Below are 18,305 nucleotides of genomic sequence, written 5' to 3'. Positions count from 1 at the left end.
TTCTCTAAGAAAATATATAAAAAGTGTGGAACTGTATACAGATCACGTTTATGACGAATGTTCACTTATAGAACCTACAGCAGATTGCATAGGCTACTGACCAATGCAAATCAGCTTCAAACATAAAGCTTGTCTGAGCTGTAATACTAAAACGTTTTCATCGTTGACTCCTAGATGTTTTGTTCTGTTTAGCAAGAAAATCAATCACAGTCAGTAACATCCTTTTTTTCATCTCGCCACCTTCACCTTGCCTCCAGGTACAGTGTGGTGTGCTGTTATAGCAGAAACAGTCCTGGTGATGGCGCCAGTGTCCTAACTGGAGCAGCATGTCATGCCATTCTGTGCACATGCGTGTGAGGGCCTCTGGTGATATACTTAGACTGTCTGACTCTGTAGGTGTCATCGGAGAGCCCCTCCTCTGTCTCGCTCTGTGATGCTGATGCTGAATTGCCCATCACTGAAAGGCAGAGGGTACGTCCACTCTAGTGAAGGATGGCGAGGATCTGGATGCAGACAGAGAAGGCGGTCATGCAAGAGCTACAGCGCAGACTGAGCAATGTCGCTCACAGCATTGGTAAGGACTGTAAACGAGTATCTATGTTTGTCACTCAGCACGCAGTTATTAAACAGGTGCTTGATTCTGTTGACATGCATTTCAGTGTTGATAGCTTCGATAATGCTTTTCAGTGGTGAGGATTATTCCCCTTTTGAATGAGTACAGAATTATCTTATATGTGGCCACAAATTATGGTCACTTTATAGGCAAAGTATCAGCCAAATTAAAGATGATATTTAGAGCAATTGCATTTTGATTGTGTGATAGTGTTTTATTTAAATATTATCACTGTAAAGCCTGACATATGTAATAATAGTCAAAAAAAATAATTTTTTCTTTTTATATTAGTTTGTAATGTGAGATTTGTATAACAGCATAACTTTGAATGCATATGCTTATAAATATTAAATATATGCATAATGCATATAATGCAATACAATAATGAGTGATGTACAAAAAAGCCAATTGCTGTATATTTGATACATAAATTTGAACAAGCTATTTCTAAAAAAAAAAAAAAGTATGATTAATAATTAAATAAAGTCGAGTTGCTTTAGTCCAGTCAATATTCTCTTAACATAATGAGAGATGTTTTCATAAAAATATTAATAGCAATATAAACATTCTTTTGCTTTCTAAAAAATAATTAATGATTTTACCACAAAAATATGTGTACCACAATCTGAATGTAGACCTTTTTACAACTATACTAAAATACCTTTTTCTTGTTAACTATGAATGAAACTTATTTCTCATCATTTAACAGTGGAATATTATTCTTTATTAGAAATATTAAAAATAGAACATGTGAAAGATATTTCTCAGTGATGTACAAAACTGTCCTAACTGTACTAAATGTACTTTTGTACTTGCCCTCATTTTCAAAAGCCTAAAGGCTGAAAGAGAATTCCCAAAGACTTTCCTGTGAGATTCATGCTGGGGGTGACTTGACTAAAATGAGTGTGTGTTTGGCAGAGTTACTGCTGAGTACAAAAACAGATACCATAAAACACAGTTTTCCACAGCGGCAGCACAGCTTGCTGCAGTAGTTAGCACACTGGCTTTAGGTAAGCACGCATGTTGTTTAACTACTAGCTGTTCTGAATTGGAGTTTAGTGGTTAATGCTGTAACAATGGCAGTAAGTTATTTGAGTTCATGTAGTATCGTAAAGCGTAACTAAAGGAACAGTGTGAGGTCAAGGATCAGACGACAATAAAGGGGAAAGTTATGCTGAGGAAATCCAGAAAAAGACGTCCAATACAAGACAATGAATGTGTACAGCTTCCTCTGGTCCCGCTGGTAAAAGAACAGAGTGAGTGAAAGCATGCTAACACTGTTACAAATTTAGCACTTTATGTTCAAAATAATTGTACATTTGTACATATAAGTCTTATGCTCTTCAAAGCTGCATTTATTTGATTAAAAACAGTACTATTTTGAAATATTTTTACCGTTTAAAATAACTGTTTTCTATTTTAATATATTTTAAAATGTAATTTAGTCCTGTGATGGTTGACCTGAATTTTCAGCATCTTCAGTGTCACATGATCCTTCCGAAATCATTCTAATATGCTGATTTGGTGCACAAGAAACATTCCTTATTATAATCAATAATAATGTTGTGCTACTTAATATTTTTGTGGAAACCTTATTATTATTATTATTTTTTCAGGATTCTTTGATGAATATAAAGATCAAAACAAAAGGATTGATTTGAAATCTTTTGTAACTTCATAAATGTCTCAATTTAATGTGTCCTTGCTAAATAAATAATAAAATCTGACTGACCCCAGACTTTTGGAAAGTATGTGCAGTGGAGTTGAAAAAAGTAATGAAAAATCTTCTATTTTGTACTTTTCTAATTGTGGTGTTTTTGTTGTGGTTGTTTTTGTTGTTGTTTTTATTATAAATTATATAATTTGACAAAAAAAAATCCACAAGTTTGTGTAAAACCTTATGATTGTGTTCTGCAGTATGATTTGAGAATGACCCAAAGAGCATCTTAAGCTTCTTCTGACAATCTGTACAAAGGAGATGATTAATGTCACAAATTAATGTCACATGATTAATGTCACAAAATTTGCTCATTTGCATAGTGGCTTATAGAAAGTCTCAAATCATGAAAAATATTTTCTTATTAATTTTTATCCTTTTTTCTTTTACATTTTTTCATTGTACTGAGACTTTTTGAATCCCAGATTTTCAAAATGGCCTGAGACTTTTGGATCCCGCTATACTTTATGTGCAAGAATAATTGTAATATTGTGTACTAAAACATTACAGTTATAGGTAAGCTCTAATAGTTACTTGTTTTTATTAAGATATTCCTCTTTCTTTAGAGCCATTTATTGTGGTGTGGATTATATGTGATTGATGTTTTATTTTTGGTCTGAAGTTTAGTTTGACTGTTTTTGCCCACAGAGACTCCAAAGGAAAAGTGTGTATTTACATTTCCATGTGTCTGAAAGAGATGGAGGGAACTAGAGAGAAAGACTTTTTCTTCTTTTAAATGTTATTTATTGGTTTGAATGGCTTCTGAGTGACTGAATTCAGCTCTTATCTTTCTCTCCTCAGCAAGATCAGATCGCACTCAGATTCCTCTTGTACCAGAGAGAAACCAACCAAACACACACACGCACACACACACAGAGTTTCATTCATCCACCAGTGTGATGGGGGAAGGGGCTCGTGGGGGGCGGCAGACTCTTTTTGGGGTGATTGTGCTGACACAGACAGACATAGAGAGTGGAAACAAAGGAAGTACAGTTCTTTACAGTCAGTGAACAGTCTGTTATCTGTTATAAAAATGTAGCAGGTGAAGGGAACCTGTGTATGTGCGTCAGGAGACCAATCCATTCCAGGAAGTCAGTGTGAAGGTTGGAAATGAGGAGAGAGAGAGAGAGAAAGAGAGAAACAGGAAGTCATTAACTGGTGCACCTGTCTCAGGTAGCTCATTCTCAGGTCACTGCTTATGGTTACAAGACGACCAGGGAGTTAGTAAGATATTAGACAACAAGTGGAAGCGGTAGCAGAAAACAGAGGGATGGATGTACAGAATGAAGGGAAAACAGTTTGCATTCCTCTAGCAGAAGCTGAGAAATATTACCGCTTTTCCAGATGTTGCCACTGGCTCCAAAGTAAGTGAGAACTGTACATGTTTATTTTATTTTATTTTGAAAATATATTTTATTAATTAATTAATAGTATTTAATAATAGTATTTATTGTTTAATTTTAAAAATATTCAATTCTTTTAAATATTTTTTTATCGGTAATACAAACAAACCATTTTAATTAAAATTTTTATTTATTTTGATAGGAACAATGCATGTTAATGAACATTTGTAGCAAAACAGAATGTAAACAAGCCGGATTATAGCAACATTGCTAATTTACATCCACATTTACATTTTACATTATTACACTAAATATAATTGATTAGAACTGGGAGCAGGTGAGAGAGACAGTAGATGCATTGCTTAATTGTAACAGCAAAAACTCATATTAAAATGTCAGTGTGTATAAAAGGTGGGCAGCATCAGGCAGAGGGGGAGCAATGCATCACAGAACAGGTGAGCGCTACCATAAAAGTCAGTTGAAATGTGACAGATGACGTTCTGTCCAGTGTGTGTGAACATCCTAAGGGTGTGAATCTGACTCCAGTGGAACAACACACTTTTATTTTAGAAGAACAAAAGAAGGAAATAGATATATTCTCCCTCTTTTCAGACCTCTTTTGTCATTCACTTTGAAGTGCTGCTTATAATATCTAATTGGTGTGTGGGTTAAAAAAATACCATTCTTAATCTTGCAGTTAAAAAAGCTCTGGAGGCTATAATATAACATATAATAGAAGGGGTGGGTATGCATTAAGATTATTAGTTGTATGCACTTTAAGCCATAAAGTGCATACAACTGTATCCAGAGGAGGTTTTGGTTGAGACAGATAGGAAATCACCTACTCTTTTCTTTCTAAACATGCGTGTTGCTATTGACCAGAGCATGGGAATGGCTTTGGGCAAGGTTTACCTCCCTCAGATAGTAACTTACACCAGCCAAAGACACAATGCAGTCAAGACAGCCAATAATATATTAGTGTGTGTGTAGGGTCTTCTTACCTGTGGTTAGCTTCTTCACCTGTGGTTTATTTCATCTTATGGTCAAGTAACAATAATAAGTGCTGTTTTTTTTTTCTTTTTTTTCGTTTTCTTATTTGCTTTTATTCAAGAAAAGAACTACAAAAGAGTGTTAAGCTTAAGAGTTAATGTGTGATACTGCGGGATGGTTGTATTAAACAGGTTATACTGAAAACTTGAACATTCATGTTATGTCATTCTATAATGTATAATGTCATATTATGACTGTAGACGTGATGTTAGTGTGCCTTGTGTGTGTTTGTTTCAGATGAGATCATGCAGAAGGAGTCTAGTCCTTTCTACGCTGCTGACATCATCACTGAGCTCAAGAGACAGTTTGCTTTCCTGTCTGGTAAATATTTGTTTCAGAGGGAGTTTTCACATTTGGTCCACTAAAAGGGATATGAGTTTGATTTTTTTTTAAAGAGGATTCAAGTAAGAACATCTTGTAAGGACCCATAATTATATCTCAATTTTGTCTCATAGAAAGCAGATGGAGACGTTTGCTTACACTTACACACGGATATATTTCCTTAAAAAAGACCCCAGTAATCATACTCATTCATGTCCTCTTTAAAGATTTAGATCAGATCTCAACAAGGTCTCAAACTGTGCTCACAATATTCAGTTCTTCAGAGACTAAAATATAATAGGAGCTATATGCCAAGAGGAATTTTACACAGCACATTTCTAGTATATTACACTAAAACACACTAAATCTCCATGAAGGTAATCAAAAAATTGTAATGTAAAATATAATGCAATATAAAAGAGTTCTTCAATAAGGTTCATTATTGTAACGTAACAGGTTATAAATGCTAGTGTGAATGAACATGAAAGAGTGTACTTGTGTTTGTGATTTGTTAGTCAAAAATCACCTTCCATAATTTCCTGCTTCTGTCTGATATAGATGGCTGGATAATTCCTCTGAACATGTATGAAAAATGTAAAAATCAAGGGAAAGGAAAAACATTTGTTGTGAGATATGGCCATGTACATACACTGCAGCTTTAAGGTATTCATCTGAATATGTGTTGTTTTTGATGACAGGTTGTTACTGTTAAAATGAACAGAGTAAACGATGCTTGCACAATTTCTGTCCTGTTGTCATGGAGACAGGGAGAAGAAGGCATGACTTGCCAAATTTATATTTTTGTCACATGGGGATTTTCACCCAGTGGCTTTTTCTCTTTCTCTCCTCATTCCATCATCACCGCCTTAAGACTGAAACATCACCTTGTATCTTCATCCAGATTTAAAGCAGCGAACAGATAGGAAGATCAGAGTGACATTTTTGGATCTCGCTTTGTTCATTGGTATAATCATAGTTTCTGTCCTGAGGGAATACTGACAACACTAATATGTCGTACTCTCTGCAGTGCCTTCATTTTGGCTGCAGTTTATGGTTATATTTATTAGTGTGACTTTTTGAGAAGAGGAGCACTCACTATATTAGAACAATTATTTTTTAACCACTTTTCTAAGCTGTAAAATAGTTAAACAAACCCACTTACATGGGAAGGATCCAAACCTAGAAACCAGGATATCATAGAGACTAAGCCTCTTTTTACAATATTACTGTTTACTGTATTTATGACCAAATAAATGCAATCTTGGTGATCATTTGAAACATCTTTCAAAAACATACAACGTAGTGTATGTAGCTGTCACAGTGCTCTCAAACAGTAGCAGATGCACACAGTATAAAGACTGACACAGCATACAGGTGGCGTGAGCAGGTTTTCATTGGCTAGCCTGTGTGCTAATTTAGGATCTCTGATGCATGCCAACACAGAAGACAGCATGGTTTCTGGTATTTATTGCCCCCTACTGTTTGCCTGTTGAACACATCAGAGGAACAGGTTTTTCCTCTTTGATTCTAAATATTTCGGTCTGTTTTAGGGGGAAGAGGACAGGATGGAAGCCCTATCATTATCTTTCCAGAGTTCCCTTCATTTTGTGAAATTGGAGACCAAGAGTTTCGTAATGTTCTTACCTACCTGACAAGTACTCCCAGGTAAATACACACAGAAGCACACATGTTTGAATATCATACATGCTGACAGCAGTAACACGTGTGTTTCTTCACCAGTCTGAGTGCAGCGGGTGTGGGCTTCATCGTAGTGATTGACAGGCGTAGAGATCGATGGACGTGTTTAAAGGGGACATTACTGCGTATCTCAGTGAGTCTTAAGTCCAATATGGATGCACAAAAATACTGTTTTTGAAGGCATAGTTAAAATAAGAATTTGCTGAAACGGTCCTCAGCCATCATGCAAACAGATCTGGAGAAATCTAGCATTACATCAGTTGCTCACCAACGGATCCCTCTGCAGTGAATGGTGCCTTCTGTATGAGAGTCCAAACAGCTGATAAAAATATCATAGTACAAACATAAAACAGACTGTAAATTTTCAGCAAACCTTCTTTTATGGGTAAACTTTTCCTTCAATAGTCTTTTTTCTGCAGATATTTAACAAACAGCTTTTTTCTAAAATAAATTAAATATGTCTTAAATGTATTTAATATGAATTTGAGTGTTTTTTTATGTTTGTGTGTAGGGCTGGTTTCCTGCTAATCTTCGGCTTGTTCTGGTGCTGAGACCCAGTGCTATCCTGCAGCGAACGTTGTCTGATGTGTTCTTCAAACTCCACAAAGATGACTTTAAAGTACCGGTAAGTAATCTGAATGTGTTGTGATGTGTTAGTGAGTGTCATCTCATTGTCAATAATGAGACCTGTGTGTGTGTTAAAGGTTATCATGCTAAGCTCACTGGCTGATCTGCACTTTTATATTGAGCGGAGTCAACTGACACAAGAACTGGGTGGCTCTCAATACTACTGTCACAAGACCTGGATCTCTCATCGCACAGTAAGAGCAAATACACCTTAAAGGTGCACTCACTCATTTTTTTATTATGTTGCATTATAGCAGTCAGCTGTGAATTATTAATTTCATAAGTCAAAGTGGTCAATAATCAGGGGGATAAAGTGAAATAATATTCAGCTTTTCATAGTGGCCACCATGAGACAACCTGCTTCAAGTCTTTGTTATTAAACTTATTTTAAAAGTTATTTTAGCACATTTAAAACTTCACTGCATAAACGAAACAAGTAATATACTGTACATCATATGTGAAATGATCATTTCTTTGTGCCGTTAGGATCTTGAAAGCTTTGCTGCTTTAGTGAAGAGGATGGCTGAGAGACTGCAAGTGTTCGGCAGGGAGCTGGCAGAAACCGAGCTCCCTAACAACCTCCTTACAGCCAGCAATCTGCTCAATGCACAAACCAGCAGAAAAGACAGTTTCAAAGTATTTGTAAAAAGCTGTTCTTAAAGCATTCAATATGTGCCACCTCACACATTCATTTTTTAGCTAACAAAACTATTCTTTGTTTTACTGTTTTCTCTTTAGGAAGAGATGGCTGGAGCTCTAAGCCAAGGACGCAGACTCTTGGAGAACATCAGGGAACCGGTCCGCAGAGATCCGGACAGCAGTCTAAACCCTGATCAACTAGAGAACCTTGCTACAGTGCACAGGTAAGTCTTTGAGTCTTTCATAGTTGAAATCTTCTCAGTTCCCACTAGAGTTTTTTTTTTTTTTTGCAGTGTACTTTCATCTTGGGTCATAGTCTAGCAATTTGGATAGCACAACTGAGTGTATTTACACTTCAAGGCTGCATTTATTGTAGTATTATTTATGTAGTATTATAGCATATATTAATATTTTGAATTAGTTTTTACATTTATATTTTCTTATTAAATTTTTAATTTTAGTTTATATACATATATTTCAATATAGCCGTTAATTTTTTTTTCAATTTCAGTATTAGTTATTTTTGTACTTCAGCCTAAACTTATTTCAATTAGTTGCCAAAGCTATATTACTCATTTTCAGTACATATTTTTATTTTAGCTTTATTTCAAATAACATTTAAATAGTTTTAGTTTTAACTAACAATAACAATTCTTGTAGTTTTCACACTATTTCATCGCATTTTATAATATTTGTTTTGTTTAATGTACTGTATGCACTGTCAGTCATTTCCTGTTTATTTATTTTTCTCTCTTCTATTCCCTGTTAACTTACAGGCTGTTATCCCAGTTAAATGAGAGCTCTACAGCATTTGATGAGTTCTGGATTCAGCATCAAAATAAACTGGATCAATGTTTGAAACTCTGCCAGTTCGAGCACAACTTGCAACAGGTCTTGCATTTTTAAAAACATTCATGCTTATATAGCTTATTCTTATTACTGCTAAACATAAGATTCATTAATAACATTTGCACTGTTTTTATTTGCTATGGTCTTGTAGTTGCGAACAGACCTGGAGCAGACAACAGACACACTGAATGCTTTCTCAGACGTTGGAATAAGCTCTGTCCAAACAGAACACCTCCTTCAAGAGCTGACCAATCAAGAGAAGAAAGCCTGTGTGAGTCTCCGCCCATTGAATAATCTTAGTGTGTTATGCTTACAGTCGCAAATGAATCTGTCAGTCTAATTTATATGAAAGCTTCCAATAACCCTTGTACCTCCTCTCTTGCTAACACAATTCCTTTCTCCACAGGAAGTGCTGGACAGAGTTAGGTCTGTGGTTGCCGAGGGCCAGTGTTTGATTGACAGCTCTCAAAATGTTGACAACACTGTTGCAGTGAAATGCGATGAGCTTCAGAGAGTGAGAGAGAATCTCACCCAAGAGCTCAAAGACAAGAGGATCATGCTGACACAGGCTATGGAGCTACATAGAAGATTGGAAATGGTGACTAGAAATACATGCACATTTATGTTTGAATATATTCATTCCACTAACCTACACCACCCATAATGCACCCATTATCGTGACGGTGTTTAAACTCCTCACCTTAACATAGTTGCACAGTTACATGCAAATTTTCTACAAACACAGGCAGACATACATAGCACACTTTCATACATACTGTGTATGCAAATGAGTTTCCAGCACATTCCATTCTGTTCCTTTTCGCTTTTAGGTGTGTAAATGGTGTGATGATGGGATTTATATGCTAGCGTCACAGCCTCTTGACAAGTGCCAGTCACAGGAGGGGGCGGAGTCAGCACTGTCAGAGCTGGAGTGTTACCTGGAGACAGCCAATGAGAAACAGCAGTGGGAGATCAGCACAGTTTGGCTGGAATATGAGAACATACTGAACAATGAGCTCAGGGTATGGCAATATGAAACCATAACAATGCCGGAAATTCATTTATGATTCAGTTTTTTTCTTCAGTTTATTTTTTAGCAGTAAATGAAATGGCGAAAAAGATAGTTTGCCAAGTATTTTTATTTTTTTTTATAAAAAAAAAGATATGATTAATGAAAAACATTTTTTCGCATCTTTAACAAATAATAAAAAATACAGAGTATGTGATTCAGATTCTGTATTTGTGCTTTTAAAAAAAATGTAATGATGTTTATTGTATTATATTGTGTTATATTGTATACTGCAATGTGTAATGGTACAGGAGCAAGTAAAGCGTGCTTTTGAGAAGAAAGCCTCCCTACAGGAGATGTTTGAGAGGAGGAGGGTCAGTCTGAAGAAACTAGCAGCCAAACAAACACGACCTGTCCAACCTGTGGCCCCACGACCAGAGTCACTCTCATCTCCTGGTATCTATCTATCTATCTATCTATCTATCTATCTATCTATCTATCTATCTATCTATCTATCTATCTATCTATCTATCTATCTATTTGTCTTTTTTAAGTGTAAACTGGAGGTGACTGGTTTATTTCTCTCTTTCAGCTCACAGGGAGCATGAGAACATCTGTATTAGTGAGGACTCAGACAGCAGGGTTTCTTGTAAACAAGTATGTCTTATTCATCTACAATGCCTTTAGTGTATGTCCTTTCTTTTTAGGAATTTTAAATCACTTTTTCTGTATAAGCAAATGATATATACTTCTCTTTATCATAGTGAACACTGCAAGTGACTTGACTGCTACTCAGTAATGAATTTCTTTGTATAGGTAAATTCTGATCAAGTTGACAGGAGCTGTCGCAATCCTTCTGTGTCTGAGGAGGAGGAAACCCTGGCTGTGCTGCGCAGGTCAGTCCAGGGTTAAAGGTCAAAGAGGAAAGAGGGGAACACTTGTGCCTTACTAGACCCCCTGTAGCGTAGTCATTAACTGAGCTTCATTGTGTGTGTGTGTGTGTGTGTGTGTGTGTGTGTGTGTGTGTGTGTTTGTTCACAGGCATGTAATGAACGAGTTACTAGAAACAGAAAGAGCATATGTGGAAGAGCTTATGTGTGTTTTGCAGGTGAGTGAAAAACGGTCAGTTCTTTCATGAATAAATCAGCTTCCATCAAGAAAATAGTGCTTTTTATTATGTAGGTGGACATATTCTGATATATTCAGGCCGTTTCCTACACTTTTGTAGCAGGTTTTAAACACCACTTGAATTTGGGAGGTAGATGTGTGTTGTGAATGTTGAGCAAGTCTACATCAAACTCATGATTTTAAAAGAGCCATGAAAATCCTGTTTCCACTACATGTGTTATAGGGATATGCTGCAGAGATGGACAACCCCTCCATGGCTCCTCTCATCCCTGCAGCCCTGCAAAACAAGAAGGATGTGTTATTTGGGAACATGCAGGAAATTTATAATTTCCACAAAAGGTAAGCGCCATCTAGTGGTGAAGAGGTTAGTAGTAAAGGAAGATCTGGGGGACATGCCAGATATTCCTTTCTGTAAGTATCTGGAGAGTAATAAAATACATCAATCATATCAAATAAACGATTCAAGATTCATTTGAACCCATTTCTGTCTTGTTCTGTCTCAGAATATTCCTCAAAGAGCTGGAAACTTACACTGACTGCCCTGAGCTTGTGGGCCGCTGCTTTCTGGACTGGGTGAGTTTTATATAACTAGCAAGAAAACATAACAAGAAGTAAACTATTATGAAGAACTTTTTGGGAAGTTTTTTTAGATCTTTGGTAATTGTGGTTGTTTAGATGGGGGAGCTGCAGATTTATGAAAAATACTGTCACAACAAGCCTCGTTCTGAGAGCCTCTGGAGGCAGTGCTCAGACTGCACCTTCATCCAGGTACACACATACATATCTAACATTATACTACCACAAAACTAATACTCGCTTCGCACTATGCAGTGCATATACAGCGCACATTAACAAAGTTCTGCATGCATGTAACCATAAGAGTTTCTTACAAGATTATATTAAGGATGAAAAAAAAATACAAATATTGGTGAATACTATAGTGTTTTCCATGCTTTTGTTTTAAATAATAGGTAACAAGCAATAAATACTGTGCAGAATGCAGTACTCTTGTTTTTCAGTCAAAACTCATGCACGCTCACACACAGAAACACATATACCGCAATCTGTTGATGACATCAGGCCCTCTCTGTGACAGAATGCAGTTCAAACAACTTTACCAAATTGTGTTTGTGCCATCAGGAGTGTCAGAAGAAACTAGAGCACAAACTTGGACTGGACTCATACTTACTGAAACCTGTGCAGAGGATCACTAAATACCAGCTCCTGCTGAAGGTACTGCATTATGTGCGTGTACGGAGATGTCATAACTGAAGTGTTTGTTTTAGACATCTGAATATGGGATAATTGTTGAAATACATCTTAAGTTCAGAATGAAATGTTGATCTTATTTTGAATGATTCATCCATGTATAAATTTCATTTTTAAAAATTAGTTTTAAATCTTCCGATGAAAACACAGACTTCTCTCTGGTGACATATCTCCAAACATTTACTCTGCTTAAACCTCTCCCTCTTTCGTACAATCGACTGCAAACTCACATTCATATCTGTCTTCATCCAATCCCTTCCCAAAGTTCTTCTATCTATTTCACTGGAATGTTGACAAAATACAGAAGAAAAGATCTGTCATTACCTCCATTTCATCATTACTTTAAAGGGGTCATATAATCGTTAACAAGATTTTTTCAATGTATGTGAATTTAGGAGATGATTAAGTACAGTAAAGGCTGTGAGGGCTCAGTGGAGCTGCAGGCAGCTCTTTCCTCCATACTGGGTATCCTGAAGGCTGTAAATGACTCAATGCACCTCATCGCCATCACAGGATATGAGGTAAAACACATATGCACACACAACTCTCATCTTACCCATTACTGTTCATTAATGTTTTTGTCACTCCTCTTTATTTCACGATATTCCAAGCAATGATCATTGATTCCATCCAGGGTAACCTTGGAGACCTGGGTCGCCTGCTGATGCAGGGGTCGTTCAGCGTGTGGGCGGAGCATAAGAGAGGTCACGTGAAGGTGATGGAGCTTGCCAGGTTTAAGCCCATGCAGAGACACCTGTTCCTGCATCAGAAAGCTCTGCTCTTCTGCAAGAGACGAGAGGAGAGCGGAGAGGGATACGAGAAAGCACCCTCATATAGCTTCAAACAGGAGCTCAGCGTAAGGGTGTCTCTAGTGTAATAATACTTAACTAAAGATTTCACAAAATGATGTTGAGCTCATATTGATAAATCACCTCTTTTATGTTTTGTTTAGCATGGCATTTCTCCTAAACTGAGGAAAATTTAGTAAAATTTGCTTTAAAGGTTTATTTTTCTCATATGACATTTTTCTAAAATAGCAAATGTGATGTTTCATATTTAATTCTAAAATCAAGAAGCATATTTTATAACATGCACAAACTTAAATAAAAAAATCTGTTGGTTAAATGCTCTTCAGAAACATTTTCTGTGGAGTCTATAATTGAAATGTGTAAATATTTAAATGAGTAAGGTCACAAAAAAGTATTTTCATACTGCAATTTTTTTTATTTTAAAAGGAAAAAAACAGCCTGTACACCTGATGGTCTCTGTTCTGTCTTTGTTAGATGGCTGCTATTGGAATAACAGAGCATGCTAAAGGGGACAGCAAGAAGTTTGAGGTCTGGTCCCGTTCGAGAGATGAGGTCTACACAGTACAGGTGAGCACAAGAGTGTGGGTGTCTTGAGTGTGTCTTGAGAAGACTGTTACAAGTGTTCAGTCTGCATAGATCAGATAACTTGGGTTTATGTGTGGCTTTGTGATATATGTTATTCTGTAGGCCGTGTCTGAGGAGGTTAAGACCATCTGGGTAACAGAAATCCGAAAACTTCTAACAGGACAGCTGGAGGCCTGCAAAGGTATGGACCTGGTTTTAGATTGGTTTGTAAATAAGTAGTTGAGGGGGGTATACAATATGTGATTCATTCATTCAGATAACTTGCAAAATGCAGAATTACCACTAAGATGCATCAAATGAATGTTTGTGTTATGTAGAGGCAAGTCAACAGAGGGCACCTGAGCAGTTCTCCTCAGATACCAGCTCAACTAACAGGTACGATTACACGCCATCACATTTACACATGCATATGTGAGCTCATTTCATAAGTGAAACTCATTTTCAGACTGGTGAGAAATGAACGTAGTAACCTCAGGAGTGGAGGAGTGGAGAAACCAAAGGCAGACGAGGAAAGAGCCAAAGAACTTGAGAACATTCTTGAACCCAGAATGACAGGGAGAGCAAAAGGTGAGTGAAAAACTTGTGTCATTAGAGAATTTTGATTGAACTTCCCCTTTAACTTCTTTCTGTTTCTTTGATGGTTACAGGGTCTTCATTCAGTTTTGAGACAAAACCAAAACGACAGGATATCCGGAGTGACCCTACACCTCTAGGTGACCTATTTCAGTAAACTGAAAATTAAATATAGAGTTTAATTGCTGTCTCATATTTTAAGAGATTAAATAAAAATAGAAAATAGGTGATGTTAAAAATAACTAATTCATTATCACCAAGGCACCAAGCTCTCTAAAGGGTAAAGACATGAGCTGATCCTTAAAGGAATAGCTCACACAAAAACTCTATCAGGTGTGCCATTCTAAGAAATAACTAAGAAGATGCAGAGATGCAGTCTGATTGGTTATTTTCCTCCCAGAAACAGGGCCACACCCTAACATGGGCGGAGTCAGGTGGTTCAGTACATCAAGCCTGTTTCAAAATCGTAGGAGAGGTACACATACTGAGTACACACGTATGTGCACACTTATGCATAATCCACTGAGATGTTAAAGGATAGCATGTGTTTGTAGGTTATGTGTGTCTCATCTGATGCTTTCTGAGAGGTGCTACGTCTTTGTCTTTGCAAAATTGTCTTGGGTTAATTTCTATCGACAGCATCTGTTACAAATAAAAGAAGTTTGACTAGTCCCTCAGTTTGAGAGATAAATGTTTTTACAATGGAAGTTAATGAAGCAGGACATTACACAGAATTTCAAAGCAGAAATGTGCAACACAAAAGCGCTTTTATTAATTCTTCTGTACAAAAATGTTGTATTTGTGGACAAATTGTCCTTTTATTCATGCTGTTGATAGATATAAACTTGTATTGAACCCGGAACGTTTCACTGACACACATCCACGGATGCTCTTTCTGTGCTCTGGGAAATGGTTACTAGTCTGTCTTCTGTCTATCACGGTGAGGTTTCAGTGGTACTTTCTCCGTCATCTCTGACCTCATTTATATGTTTACCTGCAATACAATCCCTGTTTGCCATCCTTTTGTCTTTAAGCTATTTTCTTCTCTGTCTCAGGTTGGACTAAAGGATCTCTCTCGTTGGATGCCTCTGTGGAGCATGATGGATACTTTAGTGCAGAGGAGCAGGTGACCTCTGACCCAGAAGAGGAGAAGGAAGATAAAATGGTATGAGAGCAAGTCTGTTTTTCACTGTCAGACTTAGAAGTAAAAGGGTGTCATGTTTTAAGGATTTCTTTATTTTTATTTCAGTGTGCAGATGAGCTGCAGTCTGTGAGGATAGAGGAAGAGATCCAGTGTTCTGAAGAGACTGAGGATCCTGAGAAATGAGAGTTGAGTGTGAATGTGTGTGTATTTCCATCAATGTACAGCAAATACGCTAGGTTTTGTGCATAACTCTTGAAAATAGGGAAATGAGACATATATAAACCATTAACTTTGAAGATTCGCATACTCTTAAAAATAAAGGTTTCTGGTAGAACCAAAGAGTTTTAATGAATAGCCTACATGGGAGAAAGCTGTCCATTAGCAATCACAATGGCAGTGTGATAAAATGCTTTTTTGTCAGAATATGCAGCTAATTTTAAATGGCTGTCAATGGAGAAAATTGCTTCTTAGAACCAAACAACTACCAGCAGGGGTCAGACTAACCAGCCACAAACAAACAGTTAGTGCCAAAAAGGGTTTTACAGGACCTTTTTATTCTTTAAAGGGGTCATATGATGTTGCTAAAAAGAACCTTATTTTGTGTATTTGGTGTAATGCAATGTGTTTATGCGGTTTAAGGTTCGCTTTCTCAATGAAACAGCATCACACACTGCGGCCTTGAGTGAGCCGCGGCCGGTTTAAGTAAGCAGAGGCGGTAGTTTCTTGAGAGTGGCTTGAGAACGGTGCAGCAGGCGGTTTCTATGAAGGAGCATACCTCTGGCTTGTAGCAACCACATGTGACGACCCCAGGCTGGAAAGCCGATTCAGCGATCCACAGTGCATAGTTGATGTATTTCCGCAGCGACCAGCATGGATCAGCTCCAGGCATGACGAAGCGGATATCATCCTCTTTTGGAAGGCCAAACAAAGTAGTTTCGCTTTCACAGTGAAACACACAGCGTCTATACAACATGGCGGCGGCGGCGGCAACAACAATACTACAACGAGAATAAAAGATACGCCTTCTTTCTTTGCGTGAACATCTGGGCGGTGTTATGCAAATCTCCCCACATACTGACGTAGATATGTGGGGGCGTGTTAGAATGAGCCATTTCAGGGGGTGTGGATGAGTCTCAAATATTATAAAGAATATCTCTTTGGATTTGAGACTTTGCAACTTTACAAATCTTCTTTATTCACCAAGAGCTTGTAACACTCCAAAAGAGAAAGGAAAATTTGAAATCGCATCATATGACCCCTTTAAAACCCATTATAAATGAGCCATTTGTTGCATCCAGTGGGGACATAATTACGGATTATAATAACTTATACTTTCTTTTTACGCATTGCGTTGCATATCGTGCTTCATAAACATAAAACCATGTCTGCATTTGTGATCGGAGAAACGACAAACAACAAGCGCTACTCTACATCAGTGGCAAATTCTTTACATATGTAAATGTGCTTACAGACTGTGACAGAACAGCCGACATTGTAGTCTACTCTCCCAGGATCAGGAAACAATATTTGGTTTGAACTGTTCTGGAACAGTGTTGTAAATACAACTTAACCACTGATATCTAGTTGTGTCCTCTTTTGGAAGACCAAACAATGTATTTTCACTTTTGCAACGAAACACAGCATCTTCACAACATGGTGGTGGTGGCAGCAGAACAGTGAGAGTAAAAATTATGCCTTCTTTCTTTGCATGAACATTTGGGCGGTGTTATGCAAATCTTCCCAGACAGTGACGTAGAGATGTGGGGGCGGGTTTAAATGAGGCGTTATAGGAGGGCGTGGTTGACTCATAACTTTTATAAAGAATATATCTTTGGGTTTGAGACTTTAGCCTTTGCAACTTATATATTCACAAACAGACTGTAAGACTGAAAACTTGAAATCGTATCGTATGACCCCTTTAAATCTAAAATAAACCCTCTTGACCAACTGAACTTTTCGACTCTCCAAAGAGCTGTATACAGTGGAAAATGACTGTTGTTAAGAGAATTCTTTGCAAAAAGCTTTATTTTTAAGAGTGTAGTCTTATATGCACCACTATAATGTGTTTTACAGAGACACCTGAGCCAGCTCTTTACACACAGTCTCATAGTATGCTGTGATACATGTTTCATATCCCTTAAAACTTAGTAGTTATTTCTGTCACAGTAATGATATCCGTATTGGAATATGGCATGTCTATTGTCAATTCCTGTGATCCCTAATGTGAAAGCATGTGACATATCATCGTGTACTGTACAATGCAGGAAACTAGAACCTATGTGTAAAACAAGCATATCATATATGCAGATGTTGTTTCTCAAAGTGACTGTGATCAACCTGTGCCATTTGTATTTAAAATATGTTTACAAATCAATATTGTTTTGTATATATGCATATAAAAATAAAACCATAGTTGGCTACTGACTTTTGCCTATTTTGATATATAAAATTTAACAGGTCAAGTACACACATATAACTTACTTGAATATACTGTATATATCATATAATGATTTAAGTACGATTATTATTTTTAACCATGTCAAAGGATTATTTCAAGGAAAGGAAAGGACGTGACGTGTGGCCAAGTATAGTGTCCCATACTTGGAATTTGTGCTCTGCATTTAACCCATCCAAGTGCACACACAGAAGTGAGTAGTGAACAAACACACACCGTGAATACACACCCGGAACAGTGGGCAGACAATGCTGCGGCGCCCGGGGAGCAGTTGGGGATTCAGTGCCTTGCTCAAGGGTCTCAACTCAGTCGTGGTATTAAAGGTGGAGAGATAGTCTGACAAATCAGACTCTCTATCCATTAGGCCACGACTGCCCTGAGAGGAGGAGATATATTGAGAAACTAAATTTTATTGGTCTATGTCAGTGTCCCTTTTCCTTACCTTCCTTTTGGTTGAGAAATGATCCAAGTAAATG

General features: G+C 37.2%; 1 protein-coding gene across 7 annotated transcripts; it reads left to right on the top strand.

The window, feature by feature from the left end:
• The first annotated feature begins 357 nt into the window (after positions 1-357).
• Positions 358-16,290, top strand: LOC109107683 (guanine nucleotide exchange factor DBS-like). Of its 7 annotated transcripts, none has more exons than XM_042731100.1 (30): positions 358-574; positions 4,961-5,044; positions 6,595-6,709; positions 6,785-6,875; positions 7,254-7,367; positions 7,447-7,563; positions 7,856-8,005; positions 8,108-8,232; positions 8,785-8,899; positions 9,009-9,128; positions 9,264-9,455; positions 9,688-9,879; positions 10,178-10,322; positions 10,459-10,523; positions 10,683-10,762; positions 10,908-10,974; positions 11,218-11,333; positions 11,498-11,567; positions 11,670-11,762; positions 12,135-12,227; positions 12,659-12,784; positions 12,898-13,119; positions 13,547-13,639; positions 13,760-13,838; positions 13,975-14,032; positions 14,103-14,224; positions 14,305-14,370; positions 14,631-14,726; positions 15,286-15,395; positions 15,480-16,290. In XM_042731100.1, exons 1-30 carry the CDS (start codon positions 493-495, stop codon positions 15,555-15,557), a joined length of 3,276 nt encoding a protein of 1,091 aa, XP_042587034.1. In that variant the 5' UTR covers positions 358-492; the 3' UTR covers positions 15,558-16,290. The 7 variants fall into 7 exon arrangements, with proteins under 7 accessions (XP_042587034.1, XP_042587036.1, XP_042587033.1 ...); XM_042731102.1 differs by lacking the exon at positions 358-574 and adding an exon at positions 3,292-3,694 and having other exon boundaries at positions 14,637-14,705; XM_042731099.1 differs by lacking the exon at positions 358-574 and adding an exon at positions 3,292-3,694 and having other exon boundaries at positions 14,637-14,726.
• The last annotated feature ends 2,015 nt before the right edge of the window (positions 16,291-18,305 follow it).

Source organism: Cyprinus carpio, chromosome B9, assembly GCF_018340385.1.
Source record: "Cyprinus carpio isolate SPL01 chromosome B9, ASM1834038v1, whole genome shotgun sequence".
NCBI lineage: Eukaryota > Metazoa > Chordata > Actinopteri > Cypriniformes > Cyprinidae > Cyprinus > Cyprinus carpio.
The sequence above is the reverse complement of the archived record's forward strand: the minus strand, read 5'-3'. Positions and strand labels throughout refer to the sequence as shown.